The sequence below is a fragment of the Neofelis nebulosa genome, chromosome 5, assembly GCF_028018385.1.
Source record: "Neofelis nebulosa isolate mNeoNeb1 chromosome 5, mNeoNeb1.pri, whole genome shotgun sequence".
NCBI classification, from domain to species: Eukaryota; Metazoa; Chordata; class Mammalia; order Carnivora; family Felidae; genus Neofelis; species Neofelis nebulosa.
In genome coordinates, this window is record NC_080786.1 from 159,138,601 (window position 1) to 159,165,127 (window position 26,527).

At 44.9% G+C, this 26,527-nt stretch overlaps 1 protein-coding gene across 11 annotated transcripts in view; it reads left to right on the forward strand.

Annotated features, from left to right (window-relative positions):
* Positions 1-451: 451 nt before the first annotated feature.
* The window catches only part of PCNT (pericentrin), a 137,404-nt gene continuing 111,328 nt past the window's right edge, over positions 452-26,527 (forward strand). For 3 of the 11 annotated variants that reach the window (XM_058732320.1, XM_058732322.1, XM_058732325.1), the window contains exons 1-3: positions 1,683-2,091; positions 3,945-4,148; positions 22,021-22,116. In XM_058732320.1, the coding sequence (XP_058588303.1) occupies positions 1,918-2,091; positions 3,945-4,148; positions 22,021-22,116 (474 nt within the window). In that variant the 5' untranslated portion in view covers positions 1,683-1,917. Of the gene's footprint in view, positions 1,145-1,485; positions 1,643-1,673; positions 2,092-3,944; positions 4,149-22,020; positions 22,117-26,527 lie in introns of those variants that run through there. The other 8 variants (XM_058732326.1, XM_058732329.1, XM_058732323.1 and 5 more) reach the window with 5 other exon arrangements.

The window sequence follows — 26,527 nt, forward strand, 5'->3', positions numbered from 1 at the left end:
GGTGCCAGATTTGTCCCACTGGTCAAATCCTATGCTGCACTACCCAGAGGCTGCAAGCTGGCGGTAGACGAATTAAATCAGAGACCTCGATACGGTACTGTGTCCCCAGTGAGAAAAATACAGGTCCGGAAGTGGCACCACTCCCAGTGCCTTCAGTCCCTGCAACGCTGGACGCCGTGGCCCGGATTCCCAGGCACCAACAGGCAACAGAGAGAAGTGAAGTCATACGACGGGGGAGGGACGCAGAGCAATGAAATCCAAGTGGTCTGGCTGGCGGTCTGCGACCGGGAAACGAACAGAAACAGCGTCCCGGGAGGCGAAGGGCAAGGTGACCCGGGCTCCCACCCCTGAGGACCGAGGACCTGGCTGAAAGTGAGGGGGCTCTAGGACGGGCAGTGCGGGCGAGACGCGTGACGCCAACCGCAGCCCCGAGATCAGCCGTTCAGCCCGCGAAGTCGCGGCCTCCCGGACTCCCTGGCGCTCACCGAGTAGCTCCCGGGGGACACGCCTGTGGGCGGCCTCTCAGCCCCCTCAAAGAAGGGGCTGTGGGGCCGGCCTAAACTTCCTAACGGCCAAGTCTAACGCCCCACTAACACGACCAAGGACAAAGGCTGACAGCCACACTCGCCTAGAGGCCTTTCGAGTCGCTAGTGCAGCCCCGTGTACAACAGGTGCGCGCGCCCCAACTGGTCCCCGCGCCAGCGCTCGCCGCCCACCCATTGGACAGCTAGACCCCTTTAAAACCGACCAACCACAGAGCATTCCGAGGCCTCTACGCTCCGCCATTGGTCCTGCTGGGAGGTGGTATTGACAACGCGCCAGTGGGAGGCCAGAGGTCGACATGGGCGGAGCTCCGTCCGGGCCGCACAGCTCTGATTGCGCGTGCGCGAGGGCAAGAACGCAGCCCTCTGATTGGCAGCGGGGCAGACGGCGCACACTCGGGGGCGGCGCCAGACCCACGTCTGCGTGACAGTTGTTGCGGGGGGAGGGCAGCCCAGACAAGGGGGAGGGAGTGTAAATAGAGTGAAGGCGGCGGCGTGTTGACCCCGTCACCTCTTGGGCTCCGCGAGGAGCCTCCGGGAGGGAGATGGATGAAGATGAGCAAGAGCAGCGGCGAAGAAAGGTGGAGGCCGGGAGAGCGAAGGTAAACGATAGCGCCTCTTCCTCCTCCCGCTGTCCCAGCTCGGGTTTCTCGGGGAAGGTTCCGGTGACCACTGTTGTTTCCTACTAGGAGCGGTCGCGGTCAGGCGGGGACCACCGCCAAAGTCTTGCCCTTCCCGCCGGCTCGACTGGAAGTCGCCTCCTGGCCGCCGCCATCTTGAATCCACCGCCCTCTGCCCGGCCCCGCCCCTGTCGAGGTCGCAGCCAATCACCGGCTGGGGACTTGCGGGGTGGGGCGGGGGCGTGCGCGGGGGGTCGGGCGCGGGGCATGCCGGGAATCGCGGGGCTGCGTCCGCGAGCGGGGCGGGGCCTGGCCGCGCCCTCCCGCCTTTCCGGAGGAGCTGGCGCTGCAGCCCTTCGAGTCGCCGTGGAGTCTCGGCCAGTGTCCGTGGCACCCCGGTGGATGCTGGTGGCCTAGGAACGCGCGGTCCCGGACCGCCCGCCAACATTCCGATCCCAGTAGAACGTGAAGGACGGGCTGGTAGTGAGGGGGGCGGCAGTGCCCCCGCACCGCGCGTCCTCGTTGTCATAGACAGCCAGCACGTCGCGCACCTGTACATCCGCTCACCTGTACATCTGCTCACCTGTGCACACCTGCACCTGCCGCGGCTCCACCTCACCAGAACTCAGGGTTCTTGGAGGACTAAGAGGGCCTGTGACTCACCTGCATTCGTGGGCGTCATAGACGCTCTCCCTAGGGCTCATTAACTTCCATCTGTTTAAAACTACTTGCAGACTTTCGTTTTACTGGGAATTATGCACCTTTTTTTTTTTTTAATCTTCAAAAGAAAAGTCTTCGAGTGGCAGTCTAGGAACACATGTTTATATTGCAGAATATCTTTTGCCGACCTGTCTAATATTCCGTGGGGGTCCAGAAATGCTTGTTCTGGCCCAGTTGCTGTTTGGGGCCCAAGTGGACGTTTTGAGCAGGTGAGGGTTGAGGGGCTCTGCTGGAGCCGGTCCCTCATGCTGGGCTTCCTAGGTAATCTCCAGACACCTGGACAGAATATCCTGGGATGTATTGCATTCCTAGGTTGTGGATGCCCTGGGGAGCTCACTTTGGTCATAGAGTCACTTGTCTCCAGGGATGCTTTTTATCGCCTTGTTTCTGCCCCAGTTTTCTCATAAAACTGGTACTCGCTGTTTTGGGGGGGTATATTGTGGGGATTTAACTGTAAGCTGAAAAGACCCTGGCTGTAGAGGCAGAGTGGAGCAAGCAGACACTGGCTGTAACTCCCTGCCCTTCCCCAGCTGTGGAGGAGGTTACCTACCCACTCTGTCAAGGGATGAATGAGAGTCTGTGCAATGTTACCTGATCGGTAGGTGGAGCCATGGTAAGTTGTTGTGTTTGGGGCCAGACGTGGCCAGACATTGGGAATTTCATATGGACCAGCTAGTAGGAAATATTCAGTGTTAGTTTCTTCTTTTGAGGGAACCACAGGGCTGCTGCATTAAAGAGGCCATTCAGAACACATAGTGACTGATGTGAGACAGTGATGGGGTAGCAGCATCTAATGGCAAGGTGACAGGCAGAGGACAGAATGGCCTCATTCAGGCTTCTTGGGAGAGGAAACTTGTGAGTGGTGTTTGAAGAGGGATGTGCTGGCGTCCAGGCATGTACGTGAGCCAGGAGATGAAAATGAGGCAGAGTTTAATATTTGATGTGCGTTTTCCCGGCGCTAGTCATGGTTTGTAAGCATGCATAAATGTGTTTGAAAGAGTGTTGAGGGTGATGAGGAAGGATCACCTCGTTGCAGGAGGAAATGGGCACCTCTTGTTGGGAGACCCCAGGCTAGAGTCAAGGATGGTGATGCAGGAGGGAACCTGAGGACAGCCAGAGTTGATGGAGCAAGGCATAAAATGATGAACATGGGGCTGGTTTGGAAGGCTGACTGTTCTGGAGACAAGGTTTTTCTCACGTAAAGGACCTTATGTAATTTTTCTGCGTCTGCGAAAGTGTGCTTTTCTGTTACACTTATGCAAATGTTTGTTAAATGCATTTGCTTTTATGAGCACAGTTGTCATTTGAAGGAGCCGATGCCCCCATATGAAAGAGTGATGTTAGGTCTCATACCTTTGAATAAGGTGTTAGTGGGAGACGTGTGAACGGAGTCTGAAACCCTTCAGTTTGAGGGACTGAACAGCTAGGTTGTGCCTTCTGATGGGTGACATTCTGTGGAGGTCCCTGGTGCATTGGTGAGCTGTGTCGTGAAAAATAGAACATCTGATTCCATAAAGGAGGATCTTAGATTGACCTGGCTTAATTAATTTTTTGCTATTTCTGTACCTTGTCTCAGAATCTGTGGCTAGGAAGTTTTGGCCAGGCTATATATTTTCTCGATTGGGGGAAAATGGGGGCAAAAAGAGATTTAGCGTTTGTGTAGTTTTAAACCTTAAGCATGCCTTGATTAAGCTATCAGTCTTTTAAATAGATGTGTTGTTTTTTTAAAATCTTATTTCTCTGTAAACTTCCAGGGGCTAGGAAAGCTATTCTGCCAGTTGGCTGTATTGCTTTTTTCTGTCTGTATATAGGCATAATTAACAGTCGTCATTATTAGACTCTGAAAAGAATTCTGAACTTAAATGCTAGCATCGCAGATATTAATGAAGGCAGAGTTTGTGGGACAGGGATCTGTTGGTTGACGTGGGTCTGGCCAGGTTTGGCTGAGCACACTGAGCCAGCCCCAGAGCCTCATGTTCCCCACCAGCTCATTGGCTTTGTGGTTCTGTTACTTTTTTCTTGGTTACCTTTGTCTTTACTACTTTTCTACGTTTTTGCGCAGCTTGCTCACTTCCGACAGAGAAAAACAAAAGGTGACTGTGCGCATCCGAAGAAAAAGACGGCGAAGAGGAAGGGCCCGGCTGTCGATGCGCCTGTCCAGGAGGAGAGCCCGGTAGCCACCGAAGATGGTGGACTCCTGGGAAGAGGGGACGTTTGCAAAAACACATCGTGCAGCGACACCCCTGATGGGGCAGGAGCAGCTCAGGTAGGTTTACTCAGCACTGTGCATTAACAGCTTGCTTAGCTTCTAGTTGTTGCGCATGACTTTGGTCTGTTTTCGCCTGTCAAAGGTGGGGAAAGAGCGTTCCACTTTTACACAAGGGGAATATGTTTTTGTGTTTTTACTCCTAGTAAATGTTTTCTGTTTTATGATTAGGGATTGTTTGAAGGCACGTGTCAGTATAGGTTCTTGCTTTGGTAATGGAAGTCTTAGAAGTGTGAGTTCCTCTGGTGTGGCTCTATGTATCAGCCTTTTTGACAGGGATTTCTTTGCACACTTAAACCCTACTATTCCTTCATCTACTTGTTGCTTTTTTTCGTTTCCTTTCTGAACTTGGGATGAAGAGGGAATGGGTGAAGTGGTGCAGAAAGGGCATCTTGCTGGAGGAGGCACCACCGTCCTCTGTTTGAGGCCCCGTGAACTACAGGGGTGCGTGGGGCCTGCTAGTGGATGTGCACACTGAGAATGCTGGGCCCGCGTGGCCCCCTAATCACCCGTAGTTGGGCTCTCCTTGCGACTTTTTCTGTGCATTACCATTGAGGGGCTTTGAATTGTGATTTTGTGTGCAACAGAGCAGGTGTAGGTTGGGGCGTTTGCTAGAATGAGCTGACATACTGGTGGCCGAGCGCAGCATTTGACGAAAACTCACAGCGTGTCTCGCCTGCTTTGTTGGAAAAGTGGAATTCCAGCCTGTAAAGTCTCTGCTATTCTACCGACACATCTGGAATTCTTCTTTTGAGAATTTGAAAGACGTAGCTATTGTACTCCCTCGTCTGGGGAGCAGCAGGCCAGCACTCTGCGAGCCCAGCCTTTGGGCCAGCCTGAGCCCAGCTCATGCCTCCTCCAGTGTGGGCCTGAAGTTCACCACCATCCTCTGTGCTGGTCTCAGGACTGGGCGGCAGCTCTCAGCAGCCCTGTCTCCCATCACAGCTGCGTGAGTAAAAGCCACGTTGGGAGGACTGAGAGTTTACTCCCAGTGCTTTTTCTCTGTGTGTTTTCTCCTAGGCTCCTTGAGGGGAAAAGCTTGTAAGTTATAGTTAACAACTATTAATTTTATTCTTACTTGCAAGTCAGAGGAGTCTTTTTATGTTAAACATTTTTTTGGCAGGGGGCACACCTTGGTGGCTCAGTCGGTTGAGCGTCCAACTCTTGATTTTGGCTCAGGTCATGATCTCATGGTTGTGAGATGGGGCTCCACGTTGGGCTGTGCGCTGAGTGAGGAGCCTGCTTGGGATTCTCTCTCTGCCCCCACCCCCATGAACATGGGTGCTCTCTCTGTCGCTGAGTAAATACACATTTAAAAAAACTTTTTAAATACACTTTTTTTATCCATGCAAGCAGGGGAGAGGGACAGAGGCAGAGAGAGAGAATCCTAAGCAGTCTCCATCCTCAGCGCGGAGCCCGATTTGGGGTTCGATCCCATGGTCGTGAGATCATGACCTGAGCTGAAATCAAGAGACGCTCAACTGGCTGAGCCACCCAGGCGCCAGGAAGTCTTTTTATTTTATATTAAATGTTTTATGTATTTTAGCTTTTCATTTTGAAATAATCTCCAACTTACAAAAAAACTTTGCAAAGACGAGCCTAGAGTTTGTAGATACCCTTCACCTAGCTTCTTGAAATGAATGTCAACATCTGGTATTTTCAGGACGATTATTACAATTGGTTCCTGTTAACACTGGAACAATGCTATGAGCTAATTAATAAAGCTCATTCAGATCTCCCCCGCTGTCCCACTAATGCCCTTTCTCTGGTCCAGGATTCTGTGTTGCATCTCACTGCCCATGCTGCTTTAGTGTGGTCCAGTCTTTTATAAGTTGGACGTCTTTGAAGAGTCCTAGCTAGTCGTTTGGTAGAATGCCTGTCAGTTTGGGTTTGTTTGATGTTTCCTCCTGATTAAAATCATGTTGGGAATTTTGGCAAGAACATTGTAGAAGTGGTGACATTCCCTGCTCAGTGCACTTGGTATTGGTATTCGACGTGTCTCCCTACAGGTGATGCCAGTTTTGATCACTTAGTTAAGGTGAGACCTGCCAGGTTTCTCTTGATAGAAAAATACTGTTTTTAACTTTGGAGTTCATAAGTATATTGTGTGGAGATACTTAGAGACCCCGCAAACCCCTTTTTCTCATCATGCTTTGCTCCACTAATTTTAGCTCCCATAGATGATTCTTGCTTGCAGCACTTATTGTAGTGGTGTTGGCCACATGATGACTTTGTTTCCATCGTTCTATCTCTATGTATTAATTGACATTCCGCTGCAAGGAGGAACTGTCACTTCACTCCAGCGTGTATTTATTTATTCACTATATCAGTATGGACATAGGGATTTTTCTTTTTCTTTTTTTTCTTTTTTAAGTAAACTCTACATCCAACATAGGACTCGAACTCATGACACCAAGATCAAGAGTTGCATGCTCTACTGACTGAGCCAGGTGCCCAGGGATTTTTATTCTTCGGGTTTTAATCTATCATATCAACCATGTCAGTGTTTATTTTGTTGCTGAAATACATAGATTGGCCATTGGGAGTGCCTTTGAATTGGTACCTGTCCTTCTACCATGTCCTCGTTGTTTCTGGCACCTTAATTCCTTACATTCTGGCACCAAGATTTTCCAGGGTTATTTTATCCTTTCCCTGTCAGCAGCCCTGTAATCAGATATTTCTTCAAGGAGCTCTGGTTTCTTTTAGTGGAGAATGATGTTTAGAAACCAACATCTGGGTGATAGTTGTGCTTATTGCTGTTCGGGTGTCTTTGGCTTCTGGGCTATTTCAACAGAGCTAGGTGATAAATACCTGTATGTGTACACTTCTATATTTATTTCTTTGTCAATCTGTATGTATAATAAAAATCATGAATTCGCTTTAGTATTTTCAATTCCTAACCAACGTCACAGGGTTCATTCTAGCTTTTTCCCTCTTCTTAATCTTAATTTCTTTTACCAATAGTGAAAGTATCTTCGCTACAATATATTTACTTACTTTCTCAATCTTTAAATATATGCACATTAGTTTGAGGATTGCTAATCCTCACTACTGTGAAAAACAGATTTACTAACTAGAGTGGGATATTTGAATATATAGTTGACCCTTTAGCAACATGGGGGTTAGGGGCACTGACCCCTCACACAGATGAAAATCGGCCTATAACTTTTGACTTCCCAAAACATGACTACTAATAGCCTAGTGTGGACTGGAAGCTTTAATGATGACATAATAAAACAGTCAACAAATATTTTGTGTATTTTCTGTATCATATATAGTATTCTTATAATAAAGTCAGCTTGGGAAAAAAATGTTAAAGTCACAAGGAAGAGAAGATACATTTACAGTGCCGCCCACCCTGTGTGTATTGAAAAAAGTCTGTGGGTACATGGACCTGTGCAGTTTAAACAAACCCTTGTTGTTCAGTGCTAGTTCTTTTTGTCTTTATTATCCCAAAGTTTGTTGTTTAGCATTCCAAAGTTGTATAAGTTAATTTTTTAAATATATTTTTAAAAATTTTTTCATTATAGTTATTCATTTATAACATGGTTTTGTTTTATTGTTTGTCTTCTATTTTGGTTCTTCTCACGTCCAGGTTGATTTTATTTAATTTTTTTTTTTTTTTGAGTAAGGGAAACATTACTAAGATTCTAAAAATCAGAGCCATATTCAAGTTCATTACTTCCTCTTCCCTACCACCTCATTCCTATCTAGGAGTGGTATGGTTGGACCCTGTGGTAGGCAAGTATTTACCTTTTTTTTTTGTTTTTCTGAATTTTATTTATTTTGAGAGAGCGCGTGCACGCATGCAAGTGGAGGCGGGGTTGGGGAGTGGAGGGGGAGAGAGAATACCAAGCAGGCTCTGGGCTGTCAGCACAGAGCCTGACATGGGGCTCAATCCCACAAACTTGAGATCATGACCTGAGCTGAAACCAAGAGTCGGACACTCAACTGACTGAGCCACCCGGGCACCTCAATTTAACCTTTTAAAAATCCGCCAAAAATTGTCTTCCAGAGAGTGGTCCTGCCATTTTGCATTCCTATCAGCAGCTCAAATCCAGAAATACAAAGGAATGAACATTCAGGACCCACAGAGACATGGAGGGACCTTAAATGTCTATTATTGAGTTAAAAGAAGCCAGTCTGACAGGCTGTACACTGTGTGGTTTTGTTTGTGTAGCATTCTGGAAAAGGTAAAACTGTGCAGATTGTAAACAGATGAGTGGATGCCAGAAGTTGGTGGAGGGAGAGTTGGTGAAGCAGGGATCTTTTAGGGCAGTGAAACTGCCCTGTGTGATCGTGTAAATTTTATGTTATTAGGGAGAGAGTGCGCAAGTGGGAAGAGGGGCAGAGGGGGAGAGAGAGAATCTTAAGCAGGCTCCACAGTCAGCGTGGAGCCTGACGCAGGGCTTGATCCCACGACCCTGGGATCATGACTTGAGCTGAAATCGAGTCAGGTTCTCAACTCACTGAACCACTCAGACACCTCATCAACATGTAAATTTTAAAACATCAAAATATATTTGTATGTAAATTAAAAAAAAAAAAAAAAGCCATCTGGAGAATGAGGGATCCCAGGATGGAACGCAGACTTGAACAAGGCCCTAACTGTATTACCCATGGACAGAACAACCTCAGGGAAGGGGGTGAGGGAAAGGTGCTGACCTGAGTAGCTTTGGGGGTGAGTGGAGTTTGGAGGACTGAAGGCAGAAGGCACTGTGCATAAACAGTACTCCCGTTGGTAAAGGGGTTTCCCACGGGAGTGAGGATTAAGGATTCTGGGGCTGTGTACTTACGTGCTGGGATTGAACCGCCGAGGATGGCAGGTGGCTGGAGCTAGGTGTCTCACTCTCTCCTGGTGAGCTCACGCGGCTCTGCCACGGTTGGCGTGTGAGTTGGAATGAAGGTGAGAGCCCCTGGGGTCTGGGGCTGGATGGGGGGCAGGAGAGAGAAGGTCAGCTGGAAGAAGTGGAGGGAAGAGGTAGGGGAAATTGAAAGGCAGTGTGTGAGTCACTCAAGCTGTCAGAACACTGCAGACTGAGTGGCTTAAACAACAGACTCTCAGTTCTGGAAGCAGGACGTCTGAGATCAAGTGCTGTCATGGTTGGGTTCTGGCGAAGCCTCTCTGCTTGACTTGTGCATGACTGCCTTCTTGCTGTGTCCTCACGTGGTCTCCTGTGTGGGGAGAGGGCAGGAAAGCAGTATTCTCTGGTCTCCTCAAAGGACAGTAGTCCTATTGGATTATAGTCCCATCCTGTTATCTCTTTAAAAGCCCTTTTTTTTAAAATTTTTTTTTTTTTAACGTTTATTTATTCTTGAGACAGAGAGAGACAGAGCATGAACGGGGAAGGGGCAGAGAGAGAGGGAGACACAGAATCGGAAGCAGGCTCCAGGCTCCGAGCCATCAGCCCAGAGCCCGACGCGGGGCTCGAACTCACGGACCGCGAGATCGTGACCTGAGCCGAAGTCGGACGCTCAACCGACTGAGCCACCCAGGCGCCCCAAAAGCCCTGTCTTCAGATACAGTGACAATAGGCATTAGGGCTTCCACATGAGAGTTTTGGGGGGTATACTTCAGTCCATAACATTCTCTCCTTTGGTTCCCCAATTCATCTTTCTTGCATTCAAAATACATTCACCCCATCCCTACAGCCCCAGAGATCGTTACTTATTCCGGCATTCTTTCTCATCTAGATATCATCTAAATCAGATATGGGTAAGACTTGAGGTAGGGTTCCTCCTGGGGCCAAATTTCTCTCCCACCGTGAGGCTGTGAAACCAAAGTTACATGCTTCCCAACCACAGTGGTGGAACAGGGATGGGATAGACAGCCCACTCCAGAAGGGAGAAATAGGAAACAACGAAGGGTAATGGATCCCCAGCAAGTCCAAATCCGAGTAGGCAAATTCCCTTGGCTCTTAAGGCTAAAAAAATAATCAGTCTGATTTAATGTGAAGCATCTGACTCTTGATTTCAGCTCAGGTCATGATCTCATGGTTCGTGAGTTCAAGCCTCGCATTGGGCTCTGTGCTGACAGCTGGGAGCCTGGAGCCTGCTGCCTTCTCCATGCATCCTCACCTGACAGAGAACACTGGTGTCCCTTCCTCTTCTTAGAAGGACCCCAGTCCTGCTGGACCAGGCCCACCCTGTGACCTCATTTAACCTTAATCACCTCTTTCGAGGCCCTGCTGTCACAAGGGGGTGTTGAGCTTCAACACAGGAATTTGTGGGACACCGTCAGTCCATAATAGGCAACTGTAATAGGAGGGACAGCGTGATAAATCTGAAGGTCATATTTAGGGAAAGGCTGTTGAAGTCTGATTGGTGCGGTGGCAGGAATGGAGTGCGTGGACCTTTGTGTTCTTAGAGTATAAAAAAAAGAATTACCTTTTCTTTTAAAGGACAGAATATATTTGCCTGTGGATCAGGGTCAGGTTGAAATTCAGAGGCTCAGGCCCAAGCTGGAGGAAGAGCTTCTGAACGAGCAAGACGTCGTGGATGGACGTGGCCTGGAGGTGGGGAAGCTTCAGGCTCGGCCAGCTCTGTGTCCTGGCATTCCCTGCCAGAGGGGTCACTGTTAGTTTGCCGACCTCTTGTCTGCTTCAAGGGAAATGTCCTGGTTAATGTCAAGTTCCAAGGCTAGGCATTACCTCTTGCATCGAGGGTTCATTTTGATGTGTCTGAGTGGATGCCTTCCCCTCCTCTCGCTGGGGAGCCAGGGGTGGGGTTGAGTCTGCAGAGCGCTGGGTCAGAAAAGCAGGAGGCGAGCTGCGCTGGCCGCTGGCTTCTTGGGCTCCCGTGCAGTGGCCGAGGGCGGGGTTGTGGTTCCCTGGGCAGCCCTGCCGGGTCCTCCTGGTCAGGGTCCCGAAGCCCTCTGTCTGCAGCTTCATTCCATTTTTAGTGGAGGCACTGATTGCTGTGACCTAGTTTTCTTAATGTAGGGCAGTTCGGTTTATTCTGAGCTACCTCAACCGTTTGGGGTGCTTGGGGGAGCAGTGGGGCTCAAGTCGTTCCGTCTGGAGTTTGAAGTCAGACTTCCAGAGATTGGCTTTCCTCATTGTGGTCAGCTCAGTCTAATAGAGAAACAGAGTTGCATTTTGTGACCATCTAACTGACTATGGGCCTGGGTTAGAAGGTGCCAGGGGCGCCTGGGTGGCTCAGTCGGTTAAGCGTCCAACTAGCTCAGGTCACAGTCTCACGGTCCGTGAGTTCGAGCCCCACGGCGGGCTCTATGCTACAGCGCAGAGTCTGGAGCCTGCTTCGGATTCTGTGTCTCCCTCTCTCTCTGCCCCTCTCCTGCTCATGCTCTGTCTCTCTTTGTCTCAACAATAAAAACATTAAAAAAAAAGAAAAAAAAAAAGAAGGTGCTGGGTGCTTTATTTACGGATGCCTGGTCAGTGATGGATCAAGTTACACAATTGATAGGGCATTTCAGAATGCCAGCTATCTGTAAAAGGATTTATGCATTATTTTGCACAAGGTTCATGTTATTTTCTGTTTTTTACTTCCTAGGATACCTGGCAGTGACCTGTATGATGAGGCGTTAGTTTTTTATTTTTTTGTGTTGTGTGGGTTTTTTTTTTTTAATAATAAGAGATGGAAGCAATTACATTTTTACTTAGAATTATAATGACTAATGTTTATTTGTTTTTAAAATTTGTGCCAGAAATGGTTGTACGTGTTGTAAGCCAGGCTGTGAGGTAGGGACTCTGGTCATCCCCTCACAAGGAAGTGGGTGCTGCGGGATGAGCCCCCTTGCTGGGTGGGCATCAGAGCTCTCTGCTGCTCTCAAGGGTATGTGGGCTCCCTGGCTTCTGCCTTAGTTCTTACATCCATGACTTCATTCTTCATTCTGCTTATTTGATTGCATGTAATAGTTAAGAAAAAATGCATTTTTTGCATAAATTTTTGTAATAGGAATTAGAGCTGGTAGTCTCTTGTGTTGTTGTGGTCACCAGTGGCTTGAGGCCCAATCTGCACACTTGTCTACTTCAGAGGTCCTCGTGGACTTTTTATCTCAGGTTTCAGTAGCCCACGTGGATTGTTGCCGAGAACTGTTATTTCACCAGTGAGCACAAAATACTGCTGTTTCAATTCTGCCCCTCCTTCCTTATTAATTGTATGTAACGTTGCACGAGAACTTCCCTTTATCAGTTATCTGGTTACCCTGGTGCCCGGCTTGGATTGGAAAGCAGGGTAAAGGCATCACTCTTTCCTTTTAAGTTACTCATGTTGCTGTGCTACACTTTTCCACATATGACCATTGGACTGGCTTTCTTGAGCCTCACTGTAAATTCACTTATGTTTAACAATTTGTCATGAGCAAGTCTTGTGTCTGTTAGTGTGCTGCTCAGATTTTCCCATCTTTGACAAGGAAGAGCATCTTTAGTTGGATCCTCCGCAGTCACTGTGATGGCTTCCTTGCTTTTGGAAAAAGTGTTGCCGGTTAGCTGGTGCATTTCTTGCCCCAGGCCTGGAGCCAGGCGTTTCCCATGACTCCTGGCTCCTCTAGTGGGAAGTAGTGTTCAGAAACATGATCTAGACGTTAGGGGTTTTATTGTTTCAAGGTCATGTCAGTGAATAGTTAGGTTTTGTTTTATAGTTTATGAGTTACAGAGTAGTGTATGATTACAGAGTTCATAGTTTATGATTACAGAGTTTCTACTTAAGTTTGAAATTTCCCTTTAACATTAAAAATGTATGTTCCTGACATTAACATCATTACTCACTTGGCTTTCTTTCTCTTTCTAGTTTTATAATAACATTATTACTAATTACGATTACTTTGCACTCATTTTTGTCCTTTAGGTATTTTCCACAGTGATGTGCAGTCAAATTACTTTGTTTTAAAATCACCTGAGGGGCGCCTGGGTGGCTCAGTCGGTTAAGCATCTGACTTCGGCTCAGGTCATGATCTCGCAGTCTGTGAGTTTGAGCCCCGCGTCAGGCTCTGTGCTGACAGCTCAGAGCCTGGAGCCTGCTTCGGATTCTGTGTCTCCCTCTCTCTCTGACCCTCCCCCGTTCATGCTGTCTCTCCCTGTCTCAAAAATAAAATAAATATTTAAAAAATAAATAAATAAATAAAATCACTAGAAATAGTTTAAGCCAGAAACTTAATATATTTATATTCGTTTGTTTTATTTTCTCTTGTTTTAGGGAGATTTTGTTTTCAATTTGTTGTTATCGTTAAAGAGACAGAGAGAATGCGAGCTAGTGCACGGAGGAGGGGCAGAGGGAGAGGGAGAGTGAGTCTTAGGCAGGCTCCATGTTGAGAGGGATTTCGACGCAGGGCTCGATCCCATGACCCTGAGATCATGACCTGGGCCAAAATCAAGAGTCACATGCTCAACTGACTGAGCCACCCAGGCTCCCCTTTTTTCATTTGTGTCTGTGTGTGGTTGTTTGTTTGTTTATTTTGAGACAAAGCGGAGGAGGGACAAAGAAGGAGAGAACCTCAAGCAGGCTCCATGCTGTCAGTGCAGAGCCCAACGTGGGGCTTGATCTTACAAACGTTAGATCATGACCTGAGTTGAAGTGAAGTCAGATGCTTAACTGAGCCACTTAGGTGCCCCTATTATTACGTTTTTAAAAATAGAAGCAAATATGTGCATATATTTCTCACTATCTGCTTCTTTAGTAGCAGGATACTTTACATTTGTGTATCTTGTTTTTTTTCACTTATCATATCTTGGCAGTCACGCCGTAGCAGTGTGTAGTGATGTTTCTCGTTCTTTTTTAAAAAAGTCTGTTGTCGGGGCGCCTGGGTGGCTCAGTCAGTTAAGCATCCAACTTTGGCTCAGGTCATGATTTCACAGTTCGTGGGTTCAATCCTGCATTGTGGGATCTGTCTGACAGCTGCGCTGACAGCTCGGGGCCTGGAGGCTGCTTCCGATTCCGTGTCTCCCTCTCTTTCTACCCCTCCCCTGCTCGTGCTCTCTTCTCAAAAATGAATAAACATTAAGTCTATTATCTTTTTAGAAGCAAGAAGTGGTACCTTTTTATGTTTACCAACATACTTGCCGATCCCAGGGCTTTGGTTTGTTGGTATAGACCCAGTTTTGCATCATGTATCATTTTTCCTTCAGTCTGAAGAGCTTCCTTTCAATAAATTTTTTGTAGTGCAGGTCTGCCGATGAATTCTCTTGGCTTTTTTGTTAGTCTGAAACTGACTTTGTTTTGCCTTCATATTTGAAAGAAATCTTTACTGGATATAGAATTTGAAGTTGACAGTTTTCTTTTTGCAGCACCGTGGTTGTTGGGCCCATATAGTTTCTGAAGGTATCTGCTGTCATTCTTCATTCCTCTTTCTGTAGAACTTTTTTCTTTTATGTTTATTTATTTTGGGAGAAAGAGCGAGAGCAGGAGCGCATGAGGGAGGGGAGGGGCAGAGAGAGAGAGAAGGAGAGAGAGAGAATCCCAAGCAGGCTCCGTGCTGTCAGCGCACAGCCTTACTTGGGGCTCGATCCCAGGAACCGTGAGATCGTGACCTGAGCCAAAATCAGGAGTCAGACTCATAACCAACCAAGCTATCCATGCGCCCCTCTGTAGAGTCTTTTTTTCCTTTTAATTTTTTGGGGGTACTTTTAAAACTTTTGTTTTTATCTCTGGTTTCAAATTCTTTCATCATGATGTGCCTAGGGGTGGTTTCCTTTGTGTTTCTACTGCCTGGGATATGTTGATCTTTATGAAACTTTGGTTTAGTTTTCACCAAATATAGAAAATTTTTGTTCAATTTTTCAAATACTTTTTGTTGCTTCCCATTCTTCCCCCTTTGTGATTTCAAATCTATATATTGCATATTGTTTAAGGTTATCCTATGGGTCATTTAGACTTTGCTTTATTTACTTATTAAAACATTTTTTTCCAGTCTCTGCCTTTTTGTTCTTCATTTTATTTTTTTTAATATTTTTTTAATGTTTACTCATTTTTGGGAGACAGAGAGAGAGCTTGAGCGGGGGAGGAGCAGAGAGAGAGGGAGACACAGAATCCGAAGCAGCTCCAGGCTCTGAGTTGTCAGCCCAGAGCCTGACACGGGGCCCGAACCCATGAACCGCAAGATCATGATCTGAGCTGAAGTCAGACGCTTAACCAACTGAGCCTCCCGGGCACCCCGTGTTCTTCATTTTAGATCACTTCTATTGCTAGATCAAGTTCGCTGATCTTTTCTTTGCAATGTCTATTCTATTAATCTAGAATTAAGTGAATTTCTTTTTGTTTCGGGTATTTTGTATTTTTTATATCATTCTTCATTGCGTTTGTATTTCCCTTTAAATACTGGGTATTAATATAACAGCTATTTTAATGTCCCTGTCTGCTAATTCTATCCTCTCTGTCCTTTTTGGGTATATTTCCATTGGACTGATTTTCTCTTGGTTATGGGTCACATTTCTCACCTTTTGGTATGTTTAATAATTTTTGATTGGATGCCAAGCATTGTCAATGTTATGTTGTTACATGTCTGGACTTTGCTGTTTTGGTAAGCATTTGATTTAAAAAAAATGTTTGCATTGTTGATTTGTAGGAATTCTTAATATTCTTCGTATCTGTCATATGTTAGGTATATGTATTGTGAATGTTTTTCCTCAGTGTTGCTTGCTTTGTTGAAGTTGAATTTATCAGTTTTTCCTATGGTTAGTGCTTTTTGTGTCCTATCCAAAAAATTTCTTCTAGCTCTGAGATCATGTACTTTCCTATGTCTTCTTGAAGCCTTATGGTTTTGCTTTCTGGGTTTATGATTCATCTCAAGTTACTTTTTGTGTATTGAGTACTTTGACTTTTAGAACTGTAGTTTAATTTTGCTGATTTTTGAATTAACTAATTAATTATTATTTTTTAAAATGAGATCATTAGAATAGGTCCTCATCCAATGGGACTGCTGGTTTTTTTTTTTTAATGTATATTTATTTTTGAGAGACAGAGTGCATGCGGGGGAGGGGCAGAGAGAGAGAGGGAGAGAGACACAGAATCAGAAGCAGGCTCCAGGCTCCGAGCTAACAGCACAGAGCCCAATGCGGGACTCGAACCCGCGAACCGTGAGATCGTGACCTGAGCCGAAGTTGGATGCTTAACCAACCGAGCCAGCCAGGTGCAGCAGGTTTTTGAACTTTTTTTTTTTTTTAAATGTTTATTTATCTTTGAGAGAGAGAGAGAGAGAGCATGAGTGGGGGGAGAGCAGAGAGAGAGAGGGAGACACAGAATCCGAAGCAGGCTCCAGGCTTGGAGCTGTCAGCACAGAGCCCGACACAGGGCTCGAACCCATGAACCAGGAGATCATGACCTGAGCCAGTCAGATGCTTAACCGACTGAGCCACCCAGGCGCCCCAGGTTTTTGAACTTTTAATGGAATAATCTAGTATGCATATCTTGAGTCTGGATCTTTTTTATCCAGTGTCTTGTTTATGAGGTTTAGTCATGTTAAACACTATTGTTTATTCATTTTCGTTATTGTGTGGTATTTCATTATATGAATGTGCTTCCATCTGTTTGTCTATTCTACAGTTACTTGGCATTTACTACACCCATTCTTAGACAAGTCTCTTGGTGTACATGTGCAGATGTTTCTATTGAGGCTATAATTAGTTACTTAATTGTTGGGTCATTATACATGTATTTGTTCAACATGCATATGTTGAGCTGTGTTTAAAACAGTTGTTCAGTTTATATTTTCGGTAGTGACATGTGTAAGTTTTACTTGTTCCATAGCATCTGTGATTTGTATTGACTGTCTTTTTTTTCCTCCTCTATTTTAACAGTTTGGGTGGGTGTGGAGTGGAGTGTATTTTAGTGTTGTGCAAGATTGGTCAGACGTTCAAAGAAATTAGTGCAGTTCATTAACAGACCCCGAGAAAAGTCGTATCATCTCAGTTGATACAAAGAAAGCATATATTTTTGTGACAGAGTGACCTGTACTTGTAGTGTTGAGGTTGTGCTGGCCTTATCCAAGGAGCTGAGAGGTCTCCTTTGCTCTGTGAATGAGTTTGTGTAAGATGGTGAAGACTTTGGGAACTGAGGTTTTGTTTGTGGGAAAGCTTTGAATTACAGACTCCATTTATTTGATAGTTATCAAACTATTCACTAATGCTTTTTCCCAGAATTTGTTCTTTCATCTAATCTTCCAATTTTTGGCATTAAGTTTTTCATAGGAATGTTTTCAGTGTCTGTGGCGTCAGTATTGATGACCCTTTTCATTTTTGTTTATTTTTTTACTAAAATTTTTTTTGTTGATGTTTATTTTTTGAGAGAGAGAGAGAGAGAGAGAGACAGAGCTTGAGCGGGGGAGGGGCAGAGAGAGAGGGAGACCTAGAATCTGAAGCAGGCTCCAGGCTCTGAACTGTCATGACAGCACAAAGCCCAATGTGGGGCTCGAACTCACAAACCGCGAGATCATGACCTGAGCCGAAGTCAGATGCTTAACTGACTGAGCCACCCAGGCACCCCTTTCATTTTTTAAAGGTGAGTATTTGTGCCTTTGTTGGTCTTGCCACAAGTTAATGCTTACTATTTTTATAAAAAGTTAACTATAGGCTTTATTCTTTTATGTAACATATCTATGTTTCTTTGATTTCTGCTCTTATGTGTAGTTTATTTTAAAGTATGTTTGTTTTTGATTTTCTTGGTTTTCTAACTTCCTGAGAAAGATATGTAGACCATTGATTCCCAGGCTTTAAAATGTATATATAGTCAAGCCTATTCATTTTTCTGTGGTGTGACTTTACCTTCACTCACAACTTCTCAATTTTTTATTATTTTTCAGGACAAATTACTTTTTAATTACATTCTTACTTAAAAATTTTCATGTGCATAGGTTAAAAAAAAAAGTGGCATGTTAGGGGCATCTGGCTAGCTCAGTCAGTAGGGCACGTGACTCTTGATCTCAAGAGTTATGAGTTTGAGCCCCATGTTGGGTATAGAGATTACTTAAAATCTTAAAAAAAAAAAAAAAGTAGCATGTATAGGATGAAGCCATCATTATTTTCCTCCTGTCTGCTGAGGAATTAATTAGATTTCTTTCTTTTTTTTAAGATTTTAGTTTTAGGTAATCTGTATACCCAATGTGGGGCTCGAACTCACAACCCTGAGATCAACAGTCACATGTTCCTCCGACCTAGCAGAACACCTTATAGGCACAAGGCCTTCCTTGCAGCTGTGTCTGTGTCAGCAGAGTATGAGTCCTTGTAGAGCCTTTATGTCATAGTTGTTCTTTGAACATGATTAAGTGTTTTTGTTTTATTTTGCCCATTTGGAAATTTTTAGAAGTTTCATTTTTATGGGTTTTTAATGAGCTTATTAAATACCATATGGTGAGATGAAATGTATGCATGAGAAATAGTAATGCTTTTAAACATACAATAAGTTGCTTAGTTTTTTTTTTTTTTTTAAGTTTTATTTATTTATTTTGAGAGAAAGCATGAGCAGGGGAGGAGCAGAGAGAGAGAGAGAGAGAGAGAGAGAGAGAGAGAGAGAATCCCAAGCAGGCTCTGTGCTGTCAGCATGGAGCCTGATACAGGGCTTGAACTCACAAACCTGAGATCATGACCTGAGCTGAATCAAGAGACGGGACTCTTGATGGACTGAGCCACCCAGGTGCCCCCCCCCCACCCCCCACTTAATTTGGTTTAAAAGCGTATTTGATACATTTGTTACTTTAATGGTCTTTAGACATAGAAAAGAACTGAAAACCAGGTAATGCAATCCTGGAGGTGGAAAATGCCCAGTTGTCACTTGGTGGTTTTCCTTGTGGTGTCCACTGCTGAGTTAGGGCCACCCTCCAGCGGTGGGGTGTGGGTGGGTTTGTTGTGTAATGAAACCTGCCAAGCTGGGTGAAATTGTATTCTGCAGGTTAGTGTAGAAGCAGCTTAGTGCAGTATTCTGCAACTTAGTGTGGAAGCTGTTTTTTATGTTCAATGTTTTAAAGACCAGAAGACTAAAGAAATTGGAGATAGACAATTGAAAAAACAATATACCATGAAAATTCTGTAAGAAAAATTAATTCGTAAAGTTCCTATATCATAATTTTGCTATACTCTTTCAGGTGAAGATGCTGCAGTCTTAGGGTAAAGAACGTAAATTGCTGATCTGAGCAGAAAACACAGGCATGTATTAAATTCTAAGAGTATGTCAATAAAGCATGTTTGTAAGCAACTTGAAGATTTGAGTTTTTCAGGGGGTTAGAAGCAACGATAGAATTGCAAAAAGACTTGATGGTCGGTGTTCAGGATCTAGCCATCTTCCCTCACAGTTTAAGTGAAGTGCGCCGTGAAAAGACATTTTACTTTAATCAGTGCAACGGTCGTCTCCGTTCTGGCAGTTAGCTGAGAAGTGGCAGAAAGCGGTATTTGACCTCAGCTATGCATCAGGAACAAAGTTAAGTACAGGCCATTTCTTGTAAAAGAACCATCCAAGGATTGCTTGGAGGTCAAAAATGTCAGAGGAAAATTACCTTTACAAAAACTTGTACTGAAGATTTTTTTTTTTAATGTTTATTTTTGAGAGACAGCGGGGGAGGGTCAGAGAGAGAGGGAGACCGAGAATCCCAAGCAGGCTCTGCGGCTGTCAGCGCAGAGCCCAACGAGGGGCTCGAGCCCACAACCGTGAGATCATGACCCGAGCCAAAACTGAGAGTCGGACGCTTAACCAGCTGAGCCTCCATGTGCCCCTGTACTGCAGATTTTAAGCAGGGCTGTAGAAGGGTTAGCAAGTATGGCTCTATAGCTCTTCTAACTCCTGTTTGGGCGCTACCAGGAAAAATAGTCATCATCACTTATCGTCTGGGTCCCATGCTTTACTTTTTGTGTAAGTCGTTTTATAAATAACTTACCGGAGTAAGAATAAAGCAGTAAGTTAAAATGATATTAAAAATTTTGATACCTCTTTTTAAATTTTTTAAAATGTTTTTTATTTTTTATTTGAGAGAGAGAAACAGTGCGAGCAGGAGAGGGACAGAGAGGGGGAGACACAGAATCCGAAGCGGCTCCAGGCTCTGAGCTGTCAGTGCAGAGCCCTATGTGGGGCTTGAACTCCTGAACCTTGAGATCATGACCTGAGCCACAGTTGGACGCTCAACCGACTGAGCCACCCAGGTGCCCCATACCTCTTTATATCAAGTAAATTTTTGTCACGTAGAAATAAAAATTAAAGAATACTGATATGCTCTTAGCAAGTGGGATGATGGAGGTTCTTGATACAAAATATTGTGAGTTGGAGCCTTCTTGTGAGTGATGCTGGATGAGACTATCATGCTTCCTCTTTCTTCCTAGAAATGTTGTTCTGCACATTAGAGGTGCCTTGGTGGCTCTCATTGGGTTGGGTGTAGACTCTTGATTTCAGCTCAGGTCATGATCTCACTGTTCATGAGTTTGAGCCCCGCACGAGCTCCGTACTGAGTGCAGAGCTTGCTTGGGATTCTTTCTCTCCCTCTCCCTCTGCCCCTCCCCCTCTGCCCCTCCCCTGCTCGTATACATGCTCTCTGTCTCTCTCTCTCAAAAATAAATAAATTTAAAAAAACGTTCTGTTCACTGATTCCTGGTTTTGAGAAACTTGACTGAATATTGTATGTGAAGACTTGTAATCTGAGACTTCATTTTGAGAAACTTGACTGAATATTGTATGTGAAGACTTGTAATCTGAGACTTCATTTTTACTGTCAATTTTGCCATCATCCTTGGCCTCAAGTGCTGTTCTCTCTCAGCATTCATCTTTTAATTCATCTAATGATTATGAAAGTCTGTCCTGTTGGCTTTCTTCTCGTTGCCATTTTGGGAAGAAAACAAAAAGTTCTTGGCTATCATGTTGAAGACAGGTTGCAGTGAGTCTCTGCAGTGAGTAAAAATACTGCAAGATGGTGATTTCACTGCACTGTTTCCTCATCCTCCGGGCGGCTCCCTTTCTCCTGTTTTCTCATTGTTTTGGTGGTTCTTGGCACAGTTGGATAAACTGCTGAGTCTGATGAAATAATTCTTAGGATGATGACATGGTGCCATGATAGATGAAAACAAGACTGCTCAGGTCCGTCTTGGATCTTAGACACTACACGGGGTCTAGTGGGCCCATGTAGTAATGGCAAAATAAAATATGTTTTACTCTATTTCTTAAAGAAGTAAGTAACTTTTGTGTGTGTGTTTTGAAGACCCGAAAGAGAAAATTTATGAAATATCAGCCCCCTCAAATAGTTATAACTGCTTAAAGAAGAAATGACAGTCATGTTGGTTCCAGCAGACCCCCATAATGTACCCAGAGTTAAGGTGATGCTGTGGTTAATGACAAAGGCATGAGAGAGACTTATAGGTATTTTGATTTCATATTTCAAACATAGATTTTCTTTGGACATCACCTAACTTTTTTGCAGACAGTCATTATCAATTCATTTTGCACAGCAGATTAAAAGCCCAGAATTACTGTGAATTTATGGGCCAAAAAAACATCAGGGATAATTCATTGGGAAACTTTAAACTCAGGTTTGAGATGATAAAATACTCTTTTTAAAAATATTGAGGAATTTATTACAAATTATTAAGGAAAAATTTATCTAAAAATGGAAAATCAGGAGGATGAAATATTTGAGCTTACATAAAAATAAGAGCATATAAAATGTTCATGTGTCTGAAAGAGTAGAATTTATTGAGAAACTAAAAATTTAATAATTTAGACATCACTCGCACAGTGAAATAACTTGAAGCAAAATTCATTAGGAAGGACAGCAGCATCATTAGGGAAATGAGTCGCATAAAAAATGTTTAGGGATTGAGAATTGTTTCTGGAGGAAAGCATGCCGTGAACGAGTGGGGCTGGAGCTGGTGTGGGCACTGGCCAGAAGGCTGAGGTCGCAGCTCTGGACGTTGCTATAAATGCTCTTCTCTGGCCCTTCCCCTCTCAGCTGGAGGACTCCGATGGAGAGAGGATGGGGGCTTCGGCGCGGCCACAGCGGAACACAGACGGCGACCATCCGGAACAGCCTCGGGTCATCACAGAGGTATTCCTCAGGCTTCTCTGTTACAGCGTGTTGCTCCTGAGGGGGTTTCACCCTGTTGTAGAAATCCAGACCAGAGAGAGGACTCGGTCTCTGAAGGGTACTGTCTCGTGAAGTGTAGAAACTTGAAGCAAAGAAAGCGGGCTTCAGAGCTTCCCCTGCAGGCCCTGCTCCCTTGGCGCTGCCCCGGTGTGGAAGTCTCTCTGGGGACCCTTCTGACCGAGCCCACCTCTCCCTTCCTTGGGACCTCTGATCTTTTTTTGCCCGACGTTGAAGAGAGAAAGTTGCCTGTCGTGCGTTGAGGATAGCTGTCACGTGTGACCTCCCTCGCTCACCTGCCGCCTTGCTGTCGCGGCGTGTTTCCTGGGCCTGGCCCTCATCTCTCCCGTGGTCCCGTTTTCTGCCACAGGGCCTGACGTGAATTCCACATGTGTTGAATTAATTCCTTATGTTTGTTTTGTTTTGGTATTTGGGAGGAAATTTATTAGATACTGAACTGATTAGTTTTAAAGCGTTGTGTTAAAAGTCGGTATTATAAACAGTTTTTTTTAGGTAGGCTCCACGCCCAATGTGGGGCTTGAACTCAGAACCCTGAGATCAAGAGTCACATGCTTTACCAGCCGAGCTGGTGAGGCACCCCTAAAGCCTGCATTTTAGACGTTTGATTCTAGTGGGACTCAGTCCACATTACTTTAGGCAGTGAGCAAGTTTGGTTTTTAATCTGTGTTATTGCAGGAGAAATCTAGATCATAGGCAGGGCCTGGAAAAATGGTCTCTGGTGGGATCCATAAAACTCACCCTTAAATACCCATTTTCATACTTGTTTTAAACTGTGACATATAGCATGTGCGCAGAGAAGTAGAAAGTACATAAAGTGTACACGCTTAACAGATGAATACACAGTAAATACTACACGTTCCTTCTGCAGTAAGAAATAGCACAGTGCTGGACCTGGAATCTTCCTCGTGCCTTGCTGCCCTCCTCCCCACACCCCAGAGTCAACACCGTCCTGATTTTCTGTGGCAGTTATGCTTTAGAACTTTGTGTCATTGGATCAGACGTGATTCTGGTCTTTTTTATCCTTTCCCTTCCGAAATCTTTGTGTCTTTGTGTTTTAGATGTATGTTGTGGTAAACAGCATGGCGTTGATTTTTAAAAATTATTCTGACAGTGTTTTTTTATTGGATAGTTTTTTTTTTAAATAAATGTTTATTCATTTTTTTTATAAAATTTTTTTTTTAACGTTTATTTATTTTTGAGACAGAGAGAGACAGAGCATGAATGGGGGAGGGCCAGAGAGAGAGGGAGACACAGAATCTGAAGCAGGCTCCAGGCTCTGAGCTGTCAGCACAGAGCCCGACGCAGGGCTGGAACTCACAGAGCGGGAGATCATGACCTGAGCCGAAGTCAGTCGCTTAACCGACTGAGCCACCCAGGCGCCCCTGTTTATTCATTTTTGAGAGAGAGAGAAAGAACGAGCAGGGGAGGGGCAGAGAGAGGGGAACAGAGGATCCCAAGCAGACTCCGTGCTGACAGCAGCAAGTCCAACGTGGGGCTCCAACTCTTGAACTGTGAGATCATGATCTGAGTCGAAGTTGGACACTCAACTGACTGAGCCACCCAGGAGCCCCTGTGTGTAGTTTAATTCATTTATATTTAATGTAAACTTCGATGTGTTTGAGCTTACATTTCATTGGATTATTTTTTATCAGGAGATTTCTTTTTTTTTTTTTTTTTTTTAAATTTTTTTTCAACGTTTTTTATTTATTTTTGGACAGAGAGAGACAGAGCATGAACGGGGGAGGGGCAGAGAGAGAGGGAGACACAGAATCGGAAACAGGCTCCAGGCTCCGAGCCATCAGCCCAGAGCCTGACGCGGGGCTCGAACTCACGGACCGCGAGATCGTGACCTGGCTGAAGTCGGACGCTTAACCGACTGCGCCACCCAGGCGCCCCAGGAGATTTCTTTTTTTTAATTTTCCCTTTACTCATTTTGGAGTAATAATATACTCAGTTTCTATTTTTTTAATGGTGAGCTTATTACATACAACATTTATACTTCTTTATATCTAAATCTAATTAACACCTTCACTCTTTGATAGTACAAGGATGTTAGAATAGTTAAACTTCATTTATAATTCCCTCAGTGTATAGTTTTGTCATTTTTAAATTGTAAAATACACTTAACATAAAACTTACCATCTTAACCATTAAAAAAATTTTTTTAATGTTTATTTTTGAGGGAGAAAGAGAGAGTATAAGCAAGTGGGGAGGGGCAGAGAGAGAGTTTAGACAGAGAATCTGCAGCAGGCTCCAGGCTCTGAGCTGTCAGCACAGAGCCTGACACGAGGCTCGAACTCACGAACCATGAGATCATGACTTGAGCCGAAGTTGGACACTTAACCGACTGAGCCACCCAGGTGCCTCTCAAGCTGTTTTTTTAATTAAGCATAACTATCCTTTTTAATGAGCAGATCTAAATGTTGCCTAGTATTTAAAGGTATGATTAGTTATTCACTTTAAGTGTGTGGCTTGGGGGCACCTGGGTGGCTCAGTCGATTAAGTGCCCCACTTCGGCTCAGGTCATGATCTCGCGGTTTGTGAGTTTGAGGCCCATGTCAGGCTCTGTGCTGACAGTTCGGAGCCTGGAGCCTGCTTCAGATTCTGTGTCTCTTTCTCTCTCTGCCCCTTCCCCACTTGTGTTCTGTCTCTCTCTATCAAAAATAAATGTAAAAAAAAATTTTTTTTAATGTGAGGCTTGGGATTATTTGGATCACTTTGAGTATTTTGGCCTGCACACCTGTGTGAGGGGGCCACCGTGGGTGCTACTGCTTGAGACCTGTTCTCTTTTTAATATGTTGTTTTCCATGTACTTGTCATCGTTTTTGGAGTAGCCTGTTGTGTTCTCATCTTTAGTGAGGTGTTTGTATGAGTTCCGTGAGAGTATCTGTCTCGGCTTGTGGGAGTCCTTCCAGATGGGTGCTGGATTTGTATTTGATCAGTGTCCCAGAAGTAGCTCTTCACTAAGACTTGTTTTTAGGTCAGTTTCTTTGCTTGGGGATTTCTGCACCCCGTGGCATATGTAAATTTGTAAACAATATGAGGAATAGGCCTGGGTTTTAATTTCTCAGGAGAGCTGCCCCCAGCTCATCCCCTCTGCCTTCCCATTTGGAGATAGAGAAGCTTCCTGACCTCCCTGTACCTGGCCTTCCTCCCCACAGGCAGTGAGGATGTCTGTCCTGTCCTGCTGCACAGCCCTTCAGGAAACCTGGCAATGTCAGACATCACGTTACCAACCACCGGCCTGGCAAAGCCTCTGATTCTGGGACCATGTGCTGCTCTTAAGTGTCCCTGTCTCCCTAGATCATTTTAGATTCCACATCCCTTCTTTCTGGCACATGGGGGGGAGGTGTTCCCTCAAAAGTCACTTTTTTCTAGTGTTTATTTTTATTTTTATTATTATTATTTTTTTAATTTATTTTTTGGGACAGAGAGAGACAGAGCATGAACGGGGGAGGGGCAGAGAGAGAGGGAGACACAGAATCTGAAGCAGGCTCCAGGCTCCGAGCCATCGGCCCAGAGCCCGACGCGGGGCTCGAACTCACGGACCGTGAGATCGTGACCTGAGCCGAAGTCGGATGCTTAACTGAGCGAGCCACCCAGGTGCCCCTAGTGTTTATTTATTTTTAAGAGAGAGAGAGAGAGAGAGAGAGAGAGACAGACAGACAGACAGACAGACGGGGTGAGAATGGGGAGGGGCAGAAACAGAGGGAGACACAGAACTCGAAGCAGGCTCCAAGCTCTGAGCTGTCAGCACAGAGTCCCAACGCAGTGCTCAAACCCGTGAACCATGAGATCATGACTCGAGCCAAGTCGTACGCTCAACCGATTGAGCCATCCAGGCACCCCTAGACAGAAACGTTTTCTATGGTTCTTGACATACGGTGTCAAAATATCTCTTAAGAAAAAGTTATACCAACTTATTCATTCTGTCGGTGACAGTATTCGGTTATTTTTCCATGTCCTTGGTGACATTGAGGATCAACATTATCAACAACTTTTGCCAATTTAGTTGCTATAAAACGATGTTTCAATTTACATCTTCAGGTTCAGCTTTTATTGGCACCCACCTCTTCCAGGCTTTTTGTGTGCATTTTCCCTCCTGTAAGTATCACTTCCCTCCTTTGACTGAGGGGCAGATGGCCCAGGGAGGTCACATTGCTGTCCCATATACACCTGCAGCCTCTCTTTCTGTGGGTTTCCGCTTTACTCCAGGCCACTTAAACAGGCTGAATGTTCCTTCGTAGTTACTTTTATTCAGATATAATTCACATGTATAAAATTCACTAAAGTACATATTTCAGTGGCTTTTAGTATAGTCACTTTGTTGTGTAACTACAACTGTCTAATTCCA